General features: G+C 35.7%; 3 protein-coding genes and 1 non-coding gene across 5 annotated transcripts; 3 read left to right on the plus strand and 1 right to left on the minus strand.

Moving 5' to 3' along the window:
- The first annotated feature begins 327 nt into the window (after nucleotides 1–327).
- Nucleotides 328–1,447, plus strand: LOC140182349 (uncharacterized). The gene is made up of 3 exons (XM_072228517.1): nucleotides 328–415; nucleotides 791–984; nucleotides 1,070–1,447. Exons 1-3 carry the CDS (start codon nucleotides 328–330, stop codon nucleotides 1,445–1,447), a joined length of 660 nt encoding a protein of 219 aa, XP_072084618.1.
- Nucleotides 1,448–1,850: 403 nt separating this feature from the next.
- LOC112776204 (actin-related protein 9) lies at nucleotides 1,851–10,403 on the plus strand. 2 transcript variants are annotated; one of them, XM_025820257.3, is made up of 20 exons: nucleotides 1,851–2,210; nucleotides 2,300–2,372; nucleotides 2,473–2,582; nucleotides 2,710–2,769; nucleotides 2,851–2,916; nucleotides 3,514–3,613; nucleotides 4,095–4,300; nucleotides 5,319–5,439; nucleotides 5,611–5,675; nucleotides 6,281–6,370; nucleotides 6,536–6,586; nucleotides 7,452–7,583; nucleotides 8,035–8,124; nucleotides 8,203–8,273; nucleotides 8,362–8,549; nucleotides 8,631–8,674; nucleotides 8,769–8,818; nucleotides 9,348–9,393; nucleotides 9,938–9,988; nucleotides 10,089–10,403. In XM_025820257.3, the coding sequence occupies exons 1-20, from the start codon at nucleotides 2,208–2,210 to the stop codon at nucleotides 10,230–10,232; spliced, it is 1,761 nt and encodes a 586-aa protein (XP_025676042.1). In that variant the 5' UTR covers nucleotides 1,851–2,207; the 3' UTR covers nucleotides 10,233–10,403. The 2 variants fall into 2 exon arrangements, with proteins under 2 accessions (XP_025676042.1, XP_025676043.1); XM_025820258.3 differs by having other exon boundaries at nucleotides 1,868–2,175.
- A 123-nt stretch (nucleotides 10,404–10,526) lies between these two features.
- Nucleotides 10,527–10,655, plus strand: LOC112781812 (U11 spliceosomal RNA). The gene has a single exon (XR_003192569.1). It is a non-coding gene; the product is annotated as a U11 spliceosomal RNA (small nuclear RNA).
- A 9,939-nt stretch (nucleotides 10,656–20,594) lies between these two features.
- LOC112778737 (uncharacterized) lies at nucleotides 20,595–23,993 on the minus strand. The gene is made up of 2 exons (XM_025823028.1): nucleotides 23,917–23,993; nucleotides 20,595–21,546 (listed from the first exon to the last, which is right to left on the minus strand). Exons 1-2 carry the CDS (start codon nucleotides 23,991–23,993, stop codon nucleotides 20,595–20,597), a joined length of 1,029 nt encoding a protein of 342 aa, XP_025678813.1.
- Nucleotides 23,994–24,321: the final 328 nt, after the last annotated feature.

Genomic DNA, 24,321 nt, shown 5'->3' on the forward strand with positions numbered 1-24,321 from the left:
TGAATTTTTATAATATCGTATAATATGTAGAGTTAACCATGTCAGATGATGAGATTAAGCAATTGTGCTTAATGGATATAGACAAGATCTTATATTCCTATAATAAAACCTTGAAAGATTATCCTCCTATACTTTTAGCAATTGAAGTTGATAGTTCTTTGTTAATTGAAAGGGTTATCAGGGAAGAGCTAAACTTTAACAGGGATGAGTAAAAGAAAAATGCCTCAGACATGTTAGCCATCTCAGCACTTGAGTAGAAACATGCATTCGATAAAATTGTTACACCTGTGTATTGTGATGAAGGAGATTTTTTCTTTGTGTATGGTCATGGGGTACTGGAAAAAATTTCTCTGGAACCTTATGTCTGCTGAGATTCGCTCAAGGGGTGATATTGTATTAAACGTTGCTTTAAGTGGTATTGCATCTTTACATCTTCCCAATGGAAGAACGACACACTCAAAGTTCAAAGTACCACTGAATATAACTGAGGATTCTGTATGCATGTAATATCAAACCTGGTTCCCCTCAAGCAATATTACTGTTGAAAGCCAAACTTATAATTTGGGATAAGGCTCCAATGGTTAGTAGGTACTGCTATGAAGCGCTTGATAAATGTTTGAGTGATATCATGAGGTTTTCTCCAATATATAACAAAGATTTTCTCTTTGGAGGAAAAGTGGTTGTACTAGGTCGAGACTTTAGACAAATCCTTCCTGTCATTCCATGAAGATCAAGATAAGATATCGTTTATTCAACTGTGAATTTGTCTTACCTTTGAAAATTTTGTCAGGTGCTCAAACTAACAAAAATATGAGACTCTCTGTAGGGACAACTTCTTCAAATCAAGATGAGACTGAGCAATTTGGTGAATGGTTATTGAAAGTTGGTGATGGTCTAATAGGTGACAATATAGATGGTGAATCTGAGATATGTCTTCTAGAAGATATTGTCATTCCTTCTTCGGACCAGACATTTGATGAATTGGTTCATTTTTCTTGAAAACATGCCTTCAAAGGATTTTTTCAAAGCAAGAATTATACTGGCTCCCACGTTGGACATTGTTAAAAAGGTCAACAACTATCTGATAGCTATCATTCTTAGAGGAGAAAAATTATATCTTAGTTCGGGTTCAATTTGTATGGATGAAGGGAATATGGAAAGTCAACTAAATCTCTATGGACCTGAATTATTGAATAGCATAAATTGCTTTAGTTTGCCTCCACATAACTTAATACTCAAGGTTGGTGTTCCGGTGATGTTATTGAGGAATATTGACCAATCTAGTGATTTTTATAATGGTACAAGATTACAAGTTAGGAAGCTTGGAAATCATGTCATAGAATGTGAAGTTTTAACGGGTAACAACGTTGGTCATATTGTTTTGATTCCAAGAATGAATATGGTACCAACAAATGAAACTGTCCCAATTATATTTCAACGAAGATAATTTTCCATAATAGTATTGTTTGCCATGACAATTAATAAGTCTCAGGGACAAACTTTATCTTATGTTGAATTGTACTTGTCCAAACCAGTTTTTACACATAACCAACTATATGTGGCACTTTCAAGAGTTAAGAGTAAGAGAATTTTAAAAATTTTACTTATGAATCATGTAGAAATATCTGCAAATTCAACCATTAATATTGTTTATAGAAAAGTTTTTGAAAAAATAGGATTTTAATATAAATATTTTAATTTTATTTTAAATTTTGTATTAAAATTAATGTATAATTATTTTACTTAAAAAAATGTAAAATGATAATTACTCATTATTTTTAAATTAAATTTTAATTTTGATAATAATTTAAAAAATTTTTATTTTTATAATTTTTTTTTGTGTTGAGCTCGGTTCATACACGAGTTTAAAGATAAAAATCAGTTCCTACAAATGGATATACAGATTGAGGTTTGAGCCGACGAATTTAGACTATTTTGACGATATTAGCGGTCTTGTTCCATACAATCAAATCGATTTGATAATAATTTTTTAAAAAAAAAAGGAAAAAAAAAAAAGGAAAAAACACACTCGTTGTTTCACATATTTGCTCCAATATGCTAGTTGCCAAATGCCAACACAAAGTCAGTAGCAAAAAAACCAACGCTCGGAGACGAAAAGGGAAAGAGATGCACTTCAACTGTCCAGCATAACAACAACGCTCAATTCGCACAAAGGTGAAAGCTTCTTATTACTCTACCTTCTTCCCATGGTATTCTCTCTCTCTCTCTCTCTCTCTCTCTCTCTCTCTCATATGTGTTGTTCTTGATTGATCCATTTGAGTGTGTTTCTATGTTTCAGGATTATCTTAAAACCGCTCTTCCTTCTCAAATAATGTCTGAAAGAGGTTCCAATCTGGTCGTCATCAACCCAGGTACGCAGCAAAACATCCGTTTTCGCTCATCACCCTTTTGCTCATACCTCACTAAGAACATAAAAAAATCTCAACTTTCTTGCCGCCCTTTTCAATTCAGGCTCTGCAAATGTTAGAATTGGCTTGGCTTCACAGGATACCCCTTTCAATATCCCTCATTGCATTGCTCGCCACACTAAACAAGTTCCTAGGAGGAATGTCCAAGATCAGGTTTTTGGATTCTCTGATTAATTATTTCTTTTATCTCATACTCTATATGATTTTTTACACCCTTTTCTGTTGGCATACGTTTTAGTATAATAGGATAATTATTGTTTTTTGTTTTTCATGCGTGTAGATGCTTAATAGTCAGATTACAACTGCACAGCATATGGAAAGGGAGAAGGCTTATGATGTTGTAAGTTATAACACATTGCAAAGCTGAAATTGAAATTTCTGTGTTGCTGTTTTGCTAATCTTGATTTTGTTGATATTTGAGATTGCATCAATATTGAAGATACCATTTCTCGATGAAGAAGCACCGAGTAATGCATTCCCTCGTAAGGTATATGGCATTTCCTAGTTTGCTTACATTCTAATCACCTGTTCACTATGTTTTCTTTCATGTACATTTCTTGATTCTTATGCTGTTGGAGTCTTTGTAATGTGAAATTGTTTTGACTTCCCTAAGCTTTCTGTTTGTGCATGAGACTACTAGTGTCCCCTTCAATGCATTCCTGTGGAGTGAAGTCTGGTAACTTTATTTTACTTCTTGTGTTGAAGCTTTTAAGCTGAACATGAGTAATGAACTGCTGAGCACAAATATGTTGCAGACAAATGTACTATTTGTGAGGGAACATTGTTGTTCAATTGACCCCTTGGTGGCATTCTTATGTTTCGATAATGCTGGTACTTTTATTTATTCCCCTTAAGATAGCTTAAACATGTGATGCTTAACAGGTGCGTTCATGCTCTAATGCAAGCACGTGCGTATACATTCACATTACACTACTTATAATTTATTCTTGTTTATTCCATATATGTTCAGTGTCATTAAGATTGCATGCCTGAAGATTTGCATTTCTACATGCTGGCCAAGTCACTGAATTAATGACTTTTACGTTGTGTTAATACTATAAACTTCAATATAATTTTTGTGCAGATGGGACGTGTTGATGGACATAATCCACATATTATCAGGAAAGATTTGCCCTTCTCTTGGACTAATGTATATGAGGTCGTTAGTATGTCTTCAGCTTTAGGTAAACAGAAGTTTTACCTAGTACTTTGCTGTGTTCCTTGGTTTTAACTATATCTTTGGGATATTTTTTAATGTAAAATTGTAAATTAGCTTGCCATTTGATTCATCTCATCTTTTTAACAAGGTACATAATGTGAGCTGCGAAGTGCCCATTTTGAGTATGATGTGAACAAATTAATGATAGAGCTGATAATTAAAGAGTGTATTTCAATTATTATTTGAAAAGCCTGAAGATTAAGATATAGTTACTAAATAGGACTATTAGAATTGGATTTTTGATAATAGTAGTGGGTATTGACCGGGGGCAGGGATAGAATTTTGCCCTTTCCTTGACTGGAGAATGAGTAGCTTTTTGGCTCCTTATGATCCATTATTAGAATTATGGACTTGCATAAGTTTATTTGTATTACATGTTGATTTGATATTAAATTCTCTGTTACTATTACATAATTAGCTCTATATATATGAATTCGAATTTATAGAGACATCAAGTAAAGATGTGACTAGCGAGTCTTTGGATCCAAAAGAAGATACAGATTCAAAGGAGCTTCATCTGAGTGAACGAAAATTCAGAGAGTTCATCTGTGGAGAGGAAGCACTAAGAATATCACCAGCAGAACCATATTGTCTAAATCGTCCAATCCGCAGAGGACATTTGAATATTTCGCAACATTATTCCATGCAGCAGGTACTTATCATTTTCAAACCATAATGCAGTGCATGAAAGTAATGTGAATTGGATACCTTTGTTGATTGATGGGATGGAAAAAAAATATAGATAATATTTATCTTTGGAATTATGTAAGTTCATTTTGTATCATAATGTAATGCCAAATGTTATAGGGAGCCTTGAATTAGTTGTATTGTTTAAAATGGTTATTATTAATATTTATGGATGCAACATAACAGTAAAGTAATTTGTGAAATATACATATTCCCTGCCTGTTTGTTCCTGAAAAGTTATGGCAAATGTTGAAGTTTTCTGAACTCCTGTAACTGTAGAATTATATGCTTTAACTTTAAAGAAAACAGATAATATACATGTTTCAGTAAAACAAGTGATTTGTTGTATTATTGTGTCTGTTTTAACCTAAAAGAATTAATCATAGAATAAAACAAAATGGGAAAGCAGTAGAAAGAAAAGTACTTCATTTACCAAGTATGCACGCTCTAAAACTTGGAACAAAGTGATAGTTATTGAACCACAAACAAGTATTGTTCTTGAGCTCAGAGAAGCACTAGTTACTTCTAAGAGTGGGAAAATTCATTGAAATGTCAATTGTAGGTATCACCAATACTGAAGTAGATGATGCTACAATTGAGGAAACTCACAATACAGATTTAAGCAGTTTTTGGAGCTTAAAATGTTAGTATTGTCATGAAGATTTCTATAGTGTGCGAAAATTCCACTTTGTTGCTCTTACTGATATTACTTCTTTCTTCATCATAGCATCACCAATGGCTATAGTTTTTTTAATACTTTTGTTACCAGTTGCACTCTTTGCTGATTCCCTTTTCTAGATTAGGATCGTTTGAATCTAAACTTCAACCTTTATGTCTGATTTATTGGGATCCTTTATGTTGCCTATATAAGCTTTGTCTTGGTGATGTTAGCATATTAATTAGAGTTCTGAAGTACTTTTTGTGATTTTTATTTTTTTTTTGTCTCTTTCGTTCTACATCACTACCACTTGCCTATTTTGCAGGTACTTGAGGATCTGCACACTATATGGGATTGGATTTTAGTAGAGAAACTGCATATTCCTCGTAATGAAAGAAATATGTATTCTGCGGTTCTTGTGTTGCCAGAAACATTTGATAATCGTGGTATGTAGGACTTGATTTTCTAAAACTTGGAATGTTTCACCTTATTTTAAAATGATTAAGTAATTTAAGGAAAATGTATCTTCTAGTCATTTTAAATGTTAGATTCCTTAGTAGCTGCGTTTTCACACCCCTGCCGTAGTTATTTTATGCGTTTGTCTTTGCCATGAACAGAAATAAAAGAAATGCTATCTTTAGTATTACAAGGTCTCTGTTTCGGCTCAGCAGTGGTGCACCAGGTGTGTGTCCTTCCATCTCTATGTTAGAATTTTATATTTTCAGTGCAGGATCATGCTACTCACATGAGATGCTGTCATTAACATTTACCTCTAGGGGTATATTGAACTCCCTTGATGTCATTAACTAGAGTTTAGATGGATACTGGTATTTTCCAGCAAGCTTTATTCAGTCTGATATTAGAATCAAGCATGATGGTGAATGAAATGAACTAATTGTGTAGAGCGAAGCTATTGTGGTCCTCAATTTGCTTGACTCTTCAAGAGATGCATTTTTTATATATAGCAATTTTGCAGTCACACAATGTTGCTAAACAATTTCTAAATGGAAGGCTTTATGTTGAATTCAATTTCCCAAGTTTTAACTTGCTTGCCCTATCCTTTTGTGCTCTGATGGTTAAAGAAAAAAAACCCTGTTCTACATCAGGGTTCATGATCTTGAAGGATGACGATATTTGATTATAGAATGATTGTGGTGGAGATCAAACACTAGAGAATATGATAAGTCACGCTTTTTGTGCATATAAGGGAGCCGGAAGGTCTTGTTATTTTCTGAGTTGGATTTCTCCATTACTTTCTAATGGCCTCGTATTGATTTGGTTGACCAGGAAGGTCTTGCTGCTGTTTTTGGAAACGGATTATCAACGGCATGTGTTGTAAATATTGGTTCGCAAGTGACATCCCTGATATGCATAGAGGTAATTCCAATTGCAGCTTCTGTCTTCTACTTATTATTTGTGTAACTTGTAACACGTATTGTTTATTGCTTACTACTTATTATGATTTAATTTATAATTCTAGTTCTCTACAATGATACAAAACATGACTAATTTTGGCAGTTATTTGTTTATTCTCTTGTTCAGGATGGAGGTGCACTGCCAACCACTGTAAAAACTTTGCCTTTTGGTGGCGAGGTACGAAACATGGTTTCTTACTTCCATTAAATAATTACTTCACGTCTTCTATAAACCCATTAAAATAGTCACTAATACTTGATCCAAGGACCAAGGGCACACTCATAAAAAAAGCAGAGCTGTATATTTCATTAAGAAAATTGCAACAATAGCATATTGTTGACAAGTACCTCATGTGACATTCATAAAGATTTAACTTTTCTGAAGCCTATGAATCTGCAACAAATCATTTCTATTAATTATATATATAGTGGCCCAAACCAAATTTTTCACCTAACCTTATTAATCGAAAAAGGCTCAAATACTGGAAAGTATAGTTGGATTATGAGATAGAAACAAGAAGGATTTACCGTGATAAGAACTGTGGTTGACAACAAAGGTCTGATACCATCCTTAATGATAACTGACCTAAAGTTGACTCATATAATTCCTATAGTTGAAAACAGTCAGCAAAGCACATGGTGAAACATGTGTCTCATTTAATAAATGGTAAATTACACTGACACTGACCTTGAAGAGATCACACTTGATGCTCCTATATTTTGTAACACTTGTCACTGACCTTTCCTATAAACATAACATTGAGGTCAGTATAAGTATAAAAAAATCAAGAGGTGTCAAGTGTAATATCACTCGATCTCAGTGGAGGTCAATGTAAATTGCCCTTTAATAAATGAAACTTGTGCTTATCAGTTTGTGTAATGATTGTATATCATGCAAATATGCAATACGTTGTTCTATCTATTTCTATGTGCAATGATTTTTATAGTTCCTTGTATTATGTAGCTGATATTATTCTGTATCCTAATTTTTGTTTTTCCAGTTAGTTTTTATTATTGTCTAAATATTAACTTCATATTTTCAGGATATATCAAGGTGCCTTCTCTGGACCCAAAGGCACCACCAGACATGGCCTCAAATTCGTACAGATATTTTGACAAAGCCTATAGATCTGTTAATGTTAAATCAACTTAAAGAGACATATTGTGAGATCAAAGTGAGTTGTTGTACTTTTTAATTCAGTTGTAATTCTTTCACCTTTCATTAAGTTTGCTGAAATTTCCTTTAGTGATTCAGATATCAACGTCATTTTCGGGTGCAACATGTCCATTTGTTCAAATTTTATATACATTATTATTGGGTTAGAAAATTAAATATTAAATTAATATAAAATGATATTAAACAATACACTCAATTCCTCTCACTGTAATTTGTCCACATAATTTCTTTCTGCTGCCCTTTTTTTATTGCATTGCACTCATACATGATTCAGCAACCTTCTAGTTTCAGAAAGTGAATTGTAGTCGTGCCAAAGCTAAGCTGAGGCATTTTGAACATGTGTAACTTGTGAAAATTAATCAACTTAGAATTGATCAGTGTTTTGTTTATTGGTGCTTGCTTCCTCCAAACATGGCTTCATTTTAAATCTTGTGTTTTCCTGTCTATAGGAGGGAGAACATGAAGCTGTTGCTGTAGTTCATTCGTATGAGGACAGAGCACCAGCTGGATCTCACAAGACAAGACTTACTGCTCTAAATGTGTGTATCCTCGGTTGAATTCTTTCTTCATTTTACCTCGCATGTTGCCTTCGGATAATGCTGATTATTATTGCTCAGGTTCCTCCGATGGGTTTGTTCTATCCTACGCTTCTTGTTCCTGATGTCTATCCTCCTCCACCTCGTACTTGGTTAGTGTATTACTGAAGCTTTCATGCTGTGTGCATGTTTGCAAACAAAATGTATGTTTACATAACCCTAACGGCATTGCCTTGCCAGGTTTAATGACTATGAGGATATGCTAGAAGAACCATGGCATATGGAATATACTCGTCCTGATACATTTTATCCCAATGTTGGTGGAGGAATACCAATGTGGGAAAGCTATCCAATTTTCGCAACTAAGCCAAAAAGAGAAGAAAAAGTAGGCCTTGCGGAGGCTATTTCTAACTGCATTCTCTCAACTGGTAGCATTTTCATCCCTTTTTTCCTGTATTTGTATGCATAAATTTGAAGCCTTATTTAACTGTATGTTGCTGTATTCACAGGTCGCATAGACATCCAGAGAAAACTATTCTGTAGCATACAATTGGTGAGATTTTTTGTGAACATTTGAGCTTAGTGTATTTGTGTTCTTAATATTACAAAATGATATGAAATAATTGACATTTGACACCTCTAAACAGACTGGTGGAGTGGCTTTGACAAATGGTTTAGTTTCCGCATTAGAAGAAAGGTTTGTCTTAATTTTGTTTGATCTTGTAGCATATTTAAATGCTTTATTACCAAATGATTTGCTGCAATACTGAAATTTGGGATGATAGTTACTGTATTTTTCATAATTTTGCTTTCTAAATATGCTAACAACACATGGAAACCCATTATACTTATAAGCACGTTATCATATTAACAATGTTGGCCTAAAAGTCATATGATTAGTGCATGTGATTTTTCATTGATAGGTCATATGCAAGTAGAATCTTGGAAGAAAAATGCATTCGCATTGATTTAATGACCTCTAACATCAATTTGTTTCTTTTGGTTGTAACCAATTTTTTAGATTTGAGCAGTATTGGCCTCTCTATAGAATATTTCTGTTTTTTTTAACTCGTCCTGCTTAGCCTTATTATATTTCGATAAATCATGTCAAATCAGAAAATGCTAGTGTCTTGAAAGATTTTGTTATTATTATTATTATTATTATTATTATTATTATTTTTGGTAAATATTAAGCTAATGGATCAATCTTGTCTTACTTTATGCAGAGTCTTACATGCCATTCCTCCAAATGAAGCAATTGATACTGTGGAGGTTAGTTTCACATCCTATTTTGTGGTGTTGTCACTAATTTTTAATGGTGCAAGTTATTTGCATAATCATTATTGTTTAATTATTTATACCTGGTAATTGTTATAGATCTGCAATGTGTACCTGATATCTTCTTTTGTTTTTTCTTTTCTTTTTCCGATAATGTAAAATTTTACAAAACCTCTCAATCAAGGGATGGTGAACTCAGAGAGTTTGCACTACATCTCACAACTACCAAAACAGGAGAATCACATTTAAAAACAGACAAAACCAATATAAAAGAAATGAGAAATGATACATCACTACGTTTTGGTACACCTTGAAGTATACAACTTTCTTTCATTATATTCTCTTTTATAGTTGAAAATGGAAGATGTAAACAAAGGTGTACTAAAAGATTAGTGCAAATAATACAACTCAAAAAGAAATTCAAAAGATATATACTTTCTTTTTTTTGTTGAATATTGCAAGTTTCTTATGATGGAGCTTTTACTAATGACACGTGGTTGATTTTGTCAAATGATATCTTTCTGGACATGGCACTCAGGTCTTACAATCAAGGATGAATCCAACATTTGTGCCATGGAAAGGCGGTGCGGTATGTTCAATTTGTTTGACCATCGTACTCAATCTTTATGAATTGAGAAATGCTTTCAAGTTAACACATTCTTGGTTGTTACTAACATATGGCTTTGCAGATTCTTGGAGTCCTTGATTTGGGCAGGGATGCTTGGATAAATAGAGAGGATTGGATTCAGAACGGGATTCATGTTGGAAGCAACAGAAAGTACAAGGATTCTTATTACATACAAGCTCAAGCAATGTGTTATTTGAATTCTTGAAAAGCTATTTTAGCACATTATTAGTAGTAGTTTCTCTTCTAACACTAAATTAATAAATGATTATTGCAAACTAACCACGTTTGAAAACTACCGATCCTTTTATCTGTGAATGTTTTGTGAATACTTGTGGAAATAGTCTCAATTTGAGAAGGTAAAGTGGTTTGAAAGCTACTGGCTGTTTTGCGTGGGAAGGTGTTGTTAACAAATGTGGAAATAGTCCCACATCAGGGAAGAGGAGTTCAAGCGTGGGTATTGGTGTTCTATAAATAGGATTAGAAGGTAAACTTGAAAAATTAAAAGGGTCGGTTGGCTATGTATGCCACACTCATCCGAAGTTGGTGAGTGCTGTATGGCTATCAAGACATATGGCCGACATAATTTCTGGAAACTCATTAGGGTTGGCTCGCATTGGCCGACCCTCCTATGAAGTTTAAAATAAATTGAAAGTGTAATAATGACTTATAATAATAAGCCCAATTATCATAACTTCTTTGATTCTTCTCCCTCTTTAATTTCACCTGGTTTTTTGTTTTATCAATTGAAATACATGACCAAGTTACTCCTCTAAATTGCCATTTTATTTCTGATTCAAATAATAATAATTGATGCCCATTTTGTCTTCCCTTAAGTGTTCGAGTCTCCCTATGGTAAAAAAAAAAAAAAAAAAATTTAATTGATGCCATTTTGTTTCTGATAATAATAATAATAATAATAATAATAGATGCCTTTCACTATTGATTCCATGCACTTTGAGCGTGGGGTGGTTTGAACCTTTTGGAATGGTTTTTGTTTTCTTCGGATCTGCGTTGTAAGCAGTGTCTAAAATGGTTTTTGTTAAAGCAAGAGATGAAATTTTGACAAGAATAATTCTTTTATAATTTATAGAGTAAATTTTGTCCTATGGAGTGATTTTATCATCGTAATAAATTTATCAATAAAGTAAGAAAGATATAAGAGAGAAAATAATTAATACTGGATAAATACAGTAGAGAAAGAAGTTGATTTTCTTATATAGTAAATAATTTTTTTTCTTTTAATGGATTTGTTAAACACGATAAATGTATCTACATTCTGCTTTTTGCATCCTACGAGAAATAAGAAAAAATATTAAAAAAATACATTCCCTATTTTACGAAAAGAACCAACAATAATAATAATAATAATAATAATAATAATAATAATAAATTTTGCAACCTGCAAAGCGTAAATAAAAGAACTAAAATAAATAAAATCCATTTTGCAGCCGGCGAACATGGCCCATATTTCGAGAAATTATCTACAATTAGGAGTAGCAAATGGACCTAAATCTGGTTTGCGTAACCCGCCAAAATAGGCGGGTCAGATTGAAAAATTGAAACCGTCACATGTCAAAAGTTCGCCTAATCCGCCCCGCTTAAACCGTGGGTTTTACCGGAGCGGGGCGGTCTTCCCTGCCAGGCTGCTTAGGATTTTTTTAAATATGTTCTAATTTAGTGTTTTGGATTATGTTTTATTTTTGATTGATTATGTTCTAAATTTGTAGATATTTAATTATATATTTTGGACAATATTTATTTTACTTGGATAATGTTGGTTTTATTATTGGTTCAAAAAATTTGGTTTATGATTATGTTTATTACATATTTATAAATATAAAGAATTTAATGTTTGTTAATTTAGAAATTATAATTTTTTTTATATCTTTAGAAATTATAAATTTATTAAAATAGTTGTGAAATTATGTATATTATTTAATATTTTTTTGGTAATTTATATTATTTAATACTTAATAGGAAAAAAAATGAGATTCAAGTCCGTCAGCTCGCTGTTGGGCGAGGCGGGATAAGATTTTAGAACCGTCTCATTAAGCGAGGCAGGGCAGGTCAGCCCACCAAAGGGTGGGATTTTGGTGGGACGGGACGGGTTTCCCTACTTACCACTCCTACCTATAACCTTCTTTTTAGGTCATCTTACCAAATTAATCTCTATAATAAAAATTTTAGAAGTTAATATTATCGTTTTCTTTTCTTCTCTTTCCTTTTCTTTTTATTATGTTCAGTTGTTTTCTCTATACGAAGCAGCTTGGGTGATTTTCATTCTATTAGGCTAAAAGTGAGTCGAGTTAAGTTGAACTATGCTAAGTGTAAGTTTGGCTCATGAAAATTGAATTTAGTTTATGACTCAACTCATTAACATTAACAATCAACTCTATTTATAAACTTCAAGTTCGTCGCACAAAAAATTTATGAGTTGACTCGAACTTACGAATAAGCTCAAATAACATGAATATAATTTATAATTTTATATAAATTATATATAAAAAAAATTATCAATCATTTATGTTGTTTATTTATTAATTATAAATTATATTTTCTATTATAATTATATATAAACATTAGGGTAAAAAACGCATATAAGCCAAGGACAAATTTTAATTACGCAATTCAGCCAAACCAGATTCTTATTCATCAGTCAACCAAAACACACTATAATGTAATTCGAAGCAACAAAATTCGAATTAGATTTCTTCATAATTCGAATCGACTTAGCTCGAATTATGACCAACCATTGCGCACAAATAGTTCGAATCAAGTTGCCACGAATTACACAACCATAATTCGAATTTAGTCAATTCGAATTACATGCATTTCGTGACATAGGGGAAGTTCAAATAGTATCAATTCGAATTACTCTTTTTTGCATGTGTGCCACTGGCGGAGGAGAGAGATAAGGTGTTTTATTCAAAATCTAAATTCTACTTTATTGTTGATAAACTAAAACGTTTTACGTTGCTAATATAAAAATAGTTAATTTTGTTAATGAAATATTCTATAACCAAATTTATATATAAACTTTTAGGAGGCCAGTATTCTTTTCCAAAATGGAGTAATGAATCGAATGAAATATTACTAGAGTAGAAAAAATTAGAATTTTATAAAAAATTAAAATATAAATTAAGTACATAAAATATAAAATTATAATAAAATTTTAAATGGTTAAATTGTTAAATTTAGCATAAATTTTAGGATTTATCTATTTTGTACTTTAAGAGTACATATTAAATTTATAAATTTAAATTTTTTTATTAAAAATATAAAATATTTAAATTTTGAATGTATTTATTTATATGTATTAAATAAAAATATTTAAATTTTTTTAATAATAAGAGTTAAATAAAAATTCTAATTAATACGTAATTACTCTCGCAGTTAACTCTTAATTGCTTTTATGATAGAACACAGAACATTGGGTGAGAGGCAGAGCGCTGTTTTGTCATCGGCTTCTCAGTCCTTCATCTTCAACACTTTTAAGTCTCTCTCTTCCGCCAGTGGCACACATGCAAAAAAGAGTAATTCGAATTGATACTATTCGAACTTTCCATATGTCACGAAATGCATGTAATTCAAATTGACTAAATTCGAATTATGGTTGTGTAATTCGTGGCAACTTGATTCGAACTATTTGTGCGCAATGGTTGGTCATAATTCGAGCTAAGTCAATTCGAATTATGAAGAAATCTAATTCGAATTTTGTTGCTTCGAATTACATTATAGTGTGTTTTGGTTGATTGATGAATGAGAATCTAGTTTGTCTGAATTGCGTAATTAAAATTTGTCCTTGGCTTATATGCGTTTTTTACCCTAAAAATTATATGCATGTAAAACTATAGGGCAATTTACCCATCTAAATTGTTTGACCCTCAATATTACGCAAATACATTGTTTCCAAATTTAATACGCAAATGCATTGTTTCACTATTTTATGTAAACCGCTACTGGCAGTAGCGGTTTACAGGTGTGCATAAACCGCTACAACCAGCCGCGGTTTATGTGTGTGAGTGTGTGAGTGTAAACCGCTGCTGCCAGCAGCGGTTTACGTGCATGTGTGTGAGTGTAAACCGCTACTGCCAGTAGCGATTTACGTGTATGTGTGTATACTATTTAAATAATATTATAAATAAAAAATTTAATTTATCATTTCACAATATAATTTAAAAAATATAAATATGCATGTAATAAATTTTTTATTTGTATTTATTATTAAAATGAGATTAAATAGCAAATCAAAGAGTGAGTACTCACAGAGTACTAAAATATATAAACTAAGACTAAATTTTTTTTATCTTCATCTCTTCTAAAACTCATGAATGATAAAATAATTTATTTTTAGTAAAAAATTCACTAAAACATACACTTTTTCTTTAAAAATTACTTCATTTTTTATCCATATAAATCATATGATTGCAAAAAATATATACTCCGTTTTCTTTCTCTCAATTTTTTTGTAACTTAATTTAGCGGTGTGTTCCTCTAGCGGTTTATGTTGATTAGAAAAAATGTTTGTTTATGCTAAATTAAGTTACAAAAAAATTGAGAGAAAGAAAACGGAGTATATATTTTTTGCAATCATATGATTTATATGGATAAAAAATAAAGTAATTTTTAAAGAAAAAGTGTATGCTTTAGTGAATTTTTTACTAAAAATAAATTATTTTATTATTCATGAGTTTTAGAAGGGATGAAGATAAAAAAAATTTAGTCTTAGTTTATATATTTTAGTACTCTGTGAGTACTCACTCTTTGATTTGCTATTTAATCTCATTTTAATAATAAATACAAATAAAAATTATTACATGCATATTTATATTTTTTATTTTATTCATCAAAATTATGATGCTATCACTATTATTTATCTAATTAATCAACTGTAAAATACAAATAATTTTTATTTTTTGGTATAAGACAACAAAGTTGCACAAATAAAAAAAATCATTTAGCTAGAACCTCAAATGCAAATCAGTAGCAAAGAACACAACCCATTTTCCAAACTCTCCAATCCCCTTTGTATGGTTGATATAAATAAAAGAGAATGAAGTGATTTTTAAAGAGTAAAATATATAATTTAGTAAACTTTTGGCTAAAAATAAATTATTTTATTATTTATAAATTTTAAAAGAGATGAGAATAAAAAAAATTAGTCTTGCTTTATATAATTCAATACTTTGAAGACTGTATTTTTTTATTTGTAATTTGGTCTCACTTCTAATAATAAATACAAATAAAAAATTTATTACATGCATATTTATATTTTTTAAATTATATTGTGAAATGATAAATTAAATTTTTTATTTATAATATTATTTAAATAGTATACACACACGTACACGTAAACCGCTACTGGCAGTAGCGGTTTACACTCCCACACACGCACGTAAACCGCTACTGCCAGTAGCGGTTTACACTCCCACACACGCACGTAAACCGCTACTGCCAGTAGCGGTTTACACTCACATACACACGCACGTAAACCGCTGCTGTTTACACTCACACACTCACACACATAAACCGCGGCTGGTTATAGCGGTTTAGGCACATCTGTAAACCGCTACTGCCAGTAGCGGTTTACATAGAATAGTGAAACAATGCATTTGCGTATTAAATTTGGAAACAATGTATTTGCGTAATATTGAGTGTCAAACAATTTAGATACGTAAATTACCCAAAACTATATAAGATTATTATTTTAAATTAAAAGGATAAAATTCATAATATATTATTAATATAATTGAACCAGTTCACAAATTAATAAATTAAACTTATTCAAATTTAAATTCTGTTTATTTAAATTCTGTTGATCCGGAAGGCAAATTCGTCGGAAAAATCTCACCGTTCATGCTCAGTGACAAAGCCGTTGCGCCGACGCTGGCCACACTCTCACCTGGGGACTTGATGGCCTATATTGATTGTGGTAGACCTCCGGAAGACCTTGTGCAGATTGTGAAGGAAAGGCTGGAAGAGCAGAATCTTAGTGCGGCTTTGGAGTTGCTTGGAGATGAAGGGGAGCTTTCATCTTGGTCATCGTTTTGTTGAAGTTCATCAGAGGATGATATATCTTCCGGGAAGAATTGGAAGCTTGGAGGGTACTCAGCGAGGGTAGTGAGGAGGTCAGAAGCCATTGTTAAAAGAGTCTTGAACAATTATAGAAATATAAAAAAAATTCATTTAATATAAAAAAAATATCCTAATAATTAACAAAAGAAACATCTAGTTATATTTTAGCAAAAATAATTAAATATCTATAAAATTTAAAAAAATTATGAAATTCTTAAAAAAATAAAGACATTCACATTTGTAATACAAAAAAATTCGAAAAATATATAAAAGAACATCCATTTAGTATGAAAAGAAACATTCTAATACTTAACAGAAGAAATATCCATATATATTAACTCGTAGAGATTTTGAATTCACCCAAAAATATTTGGCTAATTTTTTACTAATACTTTTTTGGTTCTCCGTACATTGCTCTTCTTTTTATCACTTTTCTCTCGTGTTTGAACTTTGAAAGTTGAACTCAAACTCAAACTCTAGCATATTATCTGGATTATAGAAAAGGAAGTCATTTCAATCACGTTGTTCATGTTTTTGGGTTCAAACTTCAAAGGTTTGCATTCAAAGCAAAGCCTATCTTTTTAGTTGTTTGTTTACTTGTCGTGAGTCAAGTTTTGAGGGAGGTAAAGCTTCTCTATTTCGTGCATTGAATCATGTTAAATCAACAACAATAATAAAGCCTCTCGATAGGCAAAATCTGTTACATGAATCCAACGATACAAAAATAAAATTGTCGGTCTTATAATGGCGATTGTTCATAATAATGTATCCTTGTAAATTATCTTTCGCCAGATCCAGTCAATTTATTTGGAAAATTAAATAAAATTATACTAACTTACTAAGTTTAGTGTTGTATGCTTAGGTTAAACTTTATATACGTGTGATATTTGGTCATTTTATGCTGCAAAATTCTAGATGATTCTAGTTTGTCCTAGAAATCTAGCCCAACATTGGAGTATTTGTAAGATAATTTGTTAAATGACATTAGTGTCCCTAAACCAATGGGCCAACTTGGCCACTGGATTTTGACAATGATATAGGAGACGGTACTAGTCAAACTTAGACTTATTTTTAATTAGTTGCCGGTGGAACCTTAGGTAGTAATGATAACCATCTGTGTTTCAAATGAGTTTTTACTTAATACTTATAACTTATTTTTTCTTCTAATTCAATTGTGCATATAAAATTTTATGTAATTTTACACTTATCATTATATCCTTTCCATTTGAGGTGGTGGACGAGGAAAATAGATATATTAAACTATATTTTTATTATAATTTGGAAAAAAATAATGAGATATAAATTTTTGGTTAAATTATCCATTTAAATTAGTTTGGTTTTAACATTATTTATTTGTCCTTTTTTTTTACTTTTGGTTTCAATGTCTTTATTATACAAATCGATCTTATTTAAAATAATTTGGCGTGGGACTATATACATCGTTTTAAGCCAAATTGATTTATTAAGACTGCGCGTATAAATATATATATAAACTAATTTATTAGGAGAGAGGAAACACTATATAAATCGATTTAACATGATTTATCATAAAACGAGCATAGTGATAAATTGGTTTCAGCTAAATCGATTTAGTACGTAGGATGGTATCCTCTATATAATTCAGTTTTAACTACACCTACTATGAGACGTGCCTATATAATTTGAATTTGGTCATTGTACAAGATGTCTCTGGTACGGGTTGAGAGATGGATCGAGAACTTGCGAGTTGAGACAGATGCCGGATCACTTAACTGGAGCAATGGGGGGAGGTACCTGCAAAGACACTCCGACGCTCAAGTCAGAATGGATCTAAGAGGTATAAGGTGTGAGGAATGAATGAATACCTGGAGGGACCTGGGTCCTCTATTTATAGGTGATGGTGAATATCTTATCTTATCTTATTTGGCTAAGATAAGGGAGACGTTTGAATTCGAAAGTTGGTTAGGAGCTCTAGTGAGCTGGTTCCGAGCCTTCTGGAAGGGCGAAGCGGGTAAGACCTTGGTAACCGGGTTCGGGGACCGTTCCGGGTGTAGGATCCATGGGCCGGATCCGTAACAGTTGCCCCCGGAGCGAGAGAGTGAGGGTGCTCGGTCTCATCGCTAGAGGAACCTTTTCCTCGTCGTTGTGGTTTGGCAAGGAGATCGTTGTTTGGTTTTTCCGATCAAGGTCGAGAATTTGGGGAGTTTCTAGCCGTTTCATGATCAGGCGAGGACCGCGTTTTTTGTGCGTCTCATCACATGCCGGGTTTGATGACCGTTCCGAGGAAGGGCCCAAAGATCGGGTCTGGAACAGTTGCCCCTGGAGCATGAGAGCATGCTTAGTTGGTCTCAATGCTAAGTTGTTTGGAGAGTCCAATTCTCTGTAGTTCGGGAGACTGTGAGGAGCCTAGAATGGGCATGACGTCATCCTGCACTGATTGGCGGGATGTTGGTCAGTCCGTTTTCCGTGAGTTGGAAGACCGTCAGCTCATGCTTGTTTTGTGTGGCCTTTTCTAGGCCGTTATTGTGAACTTATTTTAGGCCTCTTGGTGGGCCGATTTCAAGAATTTTTTATTTGGCTTATTTGGATTTCTGTTTTGTTGGCCTCACGGTGATCGATCCCGGGCCGTCATTTTTTGTTGTTTGGATACCCGTTTTGTTTTTTGGATATCCGTTTTGTTGGCCTCGGGGTGATCGATTCCCGGGTAGCCATTTACTTATTTGGATATCCGTTTGGTTATTTGGATATTTGTTTTATTGGCCTCGGGGTGATCGATTCCCGAGTAGCCGTTTACTTATTTGGATATCCGTTTTGTTGTTTGGATACCCGTTTTATTGGCCTCGGGGTGATCGATTCCCGAGTAGCCGTTTACTTATTTGGATATCCGTTTTGTTATTTGGATATCCGTTTTATTGGCTTCGAGGTGATCGATTCCCGGGTGTTTGGCCGTTTTACTCTTTTTGCCGTTACGACAATATGGGACGAAGCAGGGCAAGTGCGTTTTTAAATAAAATTTTATTAAGTTTGGGCCTCGTTAAAACCCTCCGTTTTGGGCGGAGGGAAAGAGTACCCTAAAATAATACAAGGAAAATAAAATAAAATAATATAAGTGAAAGACATAGATTTAAGGGAGGGAGTGTTCCTACGTGTAATATCGCCGTAAGTTGGCGGCATTCCAGGTTCTCGGGATCTCGGTTCCGTCGAGTTTTTCGAGCTTGTAGGCTCCTTTTCCGATTATTCCTTTGACTAGGTCGAGCTTTTGCAGGACTTGCCTGATCGCTTGGTTGGTTCATACCGTAATGGGGTGGGCCTGGAAATATTGTCTGAGACGACAGGATGCCATGAGGAGTGAAAAGGTGAGTTTCTCGAGGCGTGAGTAGCGCGATTCTGTGTCTTGTAAGACTTTGCTTTTGAAGTAGATGGGTCGTTGGGCCTTATTGTCGTCTTCTCGGATAAGCACTGCTGCGAGTGCTTCCTCTGTTATAGATAGGTATAGGTAGATGACCTCTCCTGTTTGGGGTTTAGCGAGAACCGGGGGTTTTGCTAGGACTTCTTGAAATGTTGGAATGCCTCTTCGCATTCCGCTTCCCATTTGAAGGGGGTTCCTTTCTTCATAAGTTTGAAGAAAGGGTTCGACTTTTGGGTCGACGCGCCGAGAAAACGAGATAGTGCGGTTAGTTTGCCGGTAAGTTTCTGGATGTCTTTGAGATTTTTCGCGCTTTCCGTTTTGAGGACGGCTCTACATTTTTCGGGGTTAGCTTCTACCCCGCGTTGCGTGATCATGAAACCGAGGAACTTTCCTGCTTCCATCCCGAAGGCGCATTTTGTCGGGTTGAGGCGCATTTGATGTCTTCTTAGGGTGTTCATTATAAGCTCGAGGTCGCTGATGAGTTGCTCGCCGGATTCGGTCTTGGCGAGCATGTCATCTATGTAGACTTCCAGCTTGGTCCCAGTCAGGTATTGGAAAATCTTGTTGACAAGCCTTTGGTAAGAGGCTCCGGCATTTTTTAGGCTGAAGGGCATGACTGTGTAGCAGTATGTGCCGTCGGGAGTGATGAAGGCCATCTTCTCCTCGTCGGGTCAGTTCATGGGTATCTGATTGTATCCGGAATACGCGTCCATGAAACTGAGGTACTGGTGGCCGGATGCGGCGTCTACCAGCCCGTCAATATTCGGTAGAGGGAAAGCATCTTTTGGACTGGCTTTATTCAGGTCTGTGTGGTCGACGCACATCTGCCACTTCCCATTAGCCTTTTTGACTAGCACAACGTTAGCCAGCCAGGTTGTGTAGGGTAGTTCCCTGATGAAGCTTACTTCGAGGAGGGCTTTAACCTGTTTTTTTACTTCGGCTGCTCGGTCGGGAGACATTTTTCGTCTCCTCTGTGCCACAGGTTTAGCCTTGGGGTCTACAGCTAGTCAGTGAGACATTAGATCGGGGTCTATTCCCGGCATATCGGCAGGTGTGAATGCAAACAAGTCTCTGCTTTGTCTTAGGAGGCGTGAGAGATCCTCTTTAAGGTTGTATAGGAAGTTGTTGTTGATGAAAGTATATTCTTCTTTGGTTTTCCCTATTTGCAATTTTCTCCATGTCCCCTTCTGGTTTCGGCCTAGGTTGCCCGTCTTGTCGGGCGTCCAGGTCGGCTAAGAATATGCCGGCCGCGTTGTGAGATTTCTTTCGCAGGGCTAAGCTGGCGTTGTCGCATTCTACTGCGATCTCCCGGTCTCCGTGAATAGTTCCGATGGAGCCATCCTCTGTTGTGAACTTCATGAGAAGGTATTTGGTGAAGATAACGGCGGAGAGGTCGTTAATTGTTTTTCTTCCGAGGATGACGTTGTAGGCGGTGGAGTCTTTGAGGACCACAAACTCGGATATGATTGTCTTCCTTTGGTTTCCCGTTCCTATCGTGAGGGGAATGATGATGGAACCGTCTGGTTTGACGAAGTTGTCTCCGAGTCCCGTGACTCCGTTGCGGTGTGTCTGTAGATTGTCGTTGCGGAGTCCGAGTTTGTCAAAGGCTCCTCTGAAGAGGATGTTAGAGTCTGCTCCTGTATCCACCAGTATTCTTCTTACTAGCCCGGTTCCAATCTTTGCTGAGATGACGAAGGGGGCATCTTCTGCCGAGGTGCCGTGCTGGCGATCCTTGGGGGAGAATGTTATCGCTCTATTGGTGGTGGCGGTTGGGGTTTGGTCTCTAACTGCCAGGATCTTGAGATCATTCTTCAGTGCTGATTTTGATTTCCCTGGGGTGTCTTTCCCTGTGATGACGTTCACGATAATGGTTGGATCTGTTTCAGGGCTTTCCCTAAAGGCTTGTCTCTGTGTCCTCGGGTTACGTACTTCTTTTTCTGGTGATTTGTCTTTTTCCGCGCGTCTTGGTTCCCTAATGATTTTGGCAAACTCGGGGAGTTTGCCATCTTGTATGGCTTGCTCGAGGGCGTCTTTTAGGTCGAAACAATCTTGTGTCCTGTGTCCGCATCCTCAGTGGTAGTCGCAGTACAGGGTCTTGTTGCCGCCCTTTCTTTCCTTGAGTTGTCGGGCCCTCGAGAGAATACCTCGATCGGCTATTTGGTGGTATATCTCGGTGATCGGGGCCGTCAGAGGTGTGTAGTTAGAGAATTTACGATTCTGGGGGTTGGTTTACGTTTGCTGGTTTGGGATGTTCTTTATGGTTTTCTCTTGGTGGGGGGTTATGTCGAGGTGCTGTGCTGCCGTGTCGTGTGCTGCCGTTTATTGGCGGCTACGACTTGGCGTATGGTGCACGAAATTGTGATCTCTGGTAATGGCTTCTTAGGCCAGATACTCTGATCTAGTTTTACAGTCTGTCACAACTTCGATACAACTAACCAGCAAGTGCACTGGGTCGTCCAAGTAATACCTTACGTGAGTAAGGGTCGAATCCCACGGAGATTGTTGGTATGAAGCAAGCTATGGTCACCTTGTAAATCTCAGTCAGGCGGATATAAAGTGATAATGGAGTTTTCGAATAATAATTAATAGAATAGGGATAGGGATACTTATGTAAATCATTGGTAGGAATTTCAGATAAGCGAATGGAGATGCTTTTCGTTCCTCTGAACCTCTGCCTTCCTGCTATCTTCATCCAATCAGTCTTACTCCTTTCCATGGCTGGCTTTATGCAAGGGCATCACCGTTGTCAGTGGCTACATCCCCTCCTCTCAGTGAATAATATGCTCACGCACCCTGTCACGGCACGGCTATTCATCTGTCGGTTCCCGATCATGCTGGAATAGGATTCACCCTCCTTTTGCGTCTGTCACTAACGCCCAGCACTCGCGAGTTTGAAGCTCGTCACAGTCATTCAATCATTGAATCCTACTCAGAATACCACAGACAAGGTTTAGACTTTCCGGATTCTCTTGAATGCCGCCATCATTCTAGCTTACGCCACGAAGATTCCGGTTAAGAGATCTAAGAGATATTCATTCTAGCTTAATTCATGTAGAACAGAAGTGTTTGTCAGGCACGCGTTCATAAGGGAGAAGGATGATGAGCGTCACACATAATCATCACCTTCATTACGTTCTTGGGTGCGAATGGATATCTTAGAAGCGAAATAAGAAGAATTGAATAGAAAACAGTAGTACTTGCATTAATCTTTGAGGAACAGCAGAGCTCCACACCTTAATCTATGGAGTGTAGAAACTCTACCGTTTGAAAATACATAAGTGAAGGTCCAGGCATGGCCGAGATGGCCAGCCCCCTAAACGAGATCAATAGTCTCCTAAGATGAATAATGGAATAAAACTGAGACCAAAGATGGTCAAAAAGACTAGTAAGAGGTTCTATTTATAATAAACTAGTCACTAGGATTTACATGAGTAAGTAATTGATGCATAAATCCACTTCCGGGGCCCACTTGGTGTGTGTTTGGGCTGAGCTTAAGTGTAGCACGTGCAGAGGCCATTTGTGGAGTTGAACGTCAGTTTCTGTGCCAGTTTGGGCGTTCAACTCTGGTTTTGGATCCTTTTCTGGCGCTGGACGCCAGATTTGGGCAGAAGGCTGGCGTTGAACGCCAGTTTACATCGTCAATTCTTGGCCAAAGTATGGACTATTATATATTGCTGGAAAGCCCTGGATGTCTACTTTCCAACGCAATTTGAAGCGCGCCATTTCGAGTTCTGTAGCTCCAGAAAATCCACTTTGAGTGCAGGGAGGTCAGAATCCAACAGCATCAGCAGTCCTTCTTCAACCTCTGAATCTGATTTCTGCTCAAGTCCCTCAATTTCAGCCAGAAAATACCTGAAATCACAGAAAAACACACAAACTCATAGTAAAGTCCAGAAATGTGAATTTAACATAAAAACTAATGAAAACATCCCTAAAAGTAACTAGATCCTACTAAAAACATACTAAAAATAATGTCAAAAAGCGTATAAATTATCCGCTCATCAGCGTACTTCCTTTTCGTTTATGTACTCCTTTGCGACGCTCTGGATCTCGTGCATGGTCCACACTGGTCTGGTAGTTAGGTGTTTCCGGAAGTCTTCATTCATGAGCCCGTTAGTTAGGCAAAGGCTTGCGACTGAGTCCGTGAGTCCATCGACCGTTAAACATTCATCGTTGAAGACGATCGAGGTATTTTCTCGTGGACTCATCTTGTCTCTGGGTGACTCCCAATAAGCTGATGGGGGTGTTTAGCTTTGGTGATTCTAGTGGTGAATTGGGCCATAAACTTTCGTGAGATACCGTGGAAGCCAGTTATGGATCCGTTAGGGAGGGCATTGAACCATTTAATCACTGGCCCGGCTAGGGTTACCGGGAAGGCCCTACCTCGGACCGCGTCAGCGGCCCCTTCCAGGTTCATCCGTCGTACTTCATATCCGTAGGTTTGTCGAAGCCTTTAGGGAGTTTTGCTTTCAGGATTCTTTCAGTGAAGGGAGTGATTCCCATTATCACGTGGTCACTTCTTGTGCGTTTGGCCTCTCGATGTCGTCGTCCGTGTCATGTTGATGAGCCGGGTTGTGTGAGACGCTGCGATCATACCTTTTGCCATGTCGTCGTTCAGGCATCCTGTCGCGTCTGTGGTCATGGGAGATGCTGTGATTGTATCTCTTGGCATGTCGCCGTTCTGGCGATCCGCCGTACCTGATTTCATGGCGAGATCTTGATCTGGAGGTTGCGTGACTTCCGTTTTCGGCGTTGTGCTTTTCTTTGGGTGTAACTCGGCCTTTGAGGTCTTACACCCTGAGGCACAGCTCTTGGATTATTTGGACCGCCT

This window comes from Arachis hypogaea, chromosome 19, assembly GCF_003086295.3.
Source record: "Arachis hypogaea cultivar Tifrunner chromosome 19, arahy.Tifrunner.gnm2.J5K5, whole genome shotgun sequence".
NCBI lineage: Eukaryota > Viridiplantae > Streptophyta > Magnoliopsida > Fabales > Fabaceae > Arachis > Arachis hypogaea.

Bases quoted from the DNA above. Each gene is read 5' to 3' on its own strand.
- LOC140182349 (XM_072228517.1), top strand. From the start codon at position 328: ATGGGGTACTGGAAAAAATTTCTCTGGAACCTTATGTCTGCTGAGATT. The intron at 416-790 runs GTATTGCATCTT...AAATTTTGTCAG, and splicing joins ATTAAACGTTGCTTTAAGTG to GTGCTCAAACTAACAAAAAT. The intron at 985-1,069 runs GTTCATTTTTCT...ATTGTTAAAAAG, and splicing joins ACCAGACATTTGATGAATTG to GTCAACAACTATCTGATAGC.
- LOC112776204 (XM_025820257.3), top strand. The intron at 5,440-5,610 runs GTATGTAGGACT...TGCCATGAACAG, and splicing joins AGAAACATTTGATAATCGTG to AAATAAAAGAAATGCTATCT. The intron at 8,125-8,202 runs GTGTGTATCCTC...ATTATTGCTCAG, and splicing joins CAAGACTTACTGCTCTAAAT to GTTCCTCCGATGGGTTTGTT.
- LOC112778737 (XM_025823028.1), bottom strand. From the start codon at position 23,993: ATGGGAATCACTCCCTTCACTGAAAGAATCCTGAAAGCAAAACTCCCT. The intron at 21,547-23,916 runs GTACGACGGATG...ATGCGGACACAG, and splicing joins GACAAACCTACGGATATGAA to GACACAAGATTGTTTCGACC.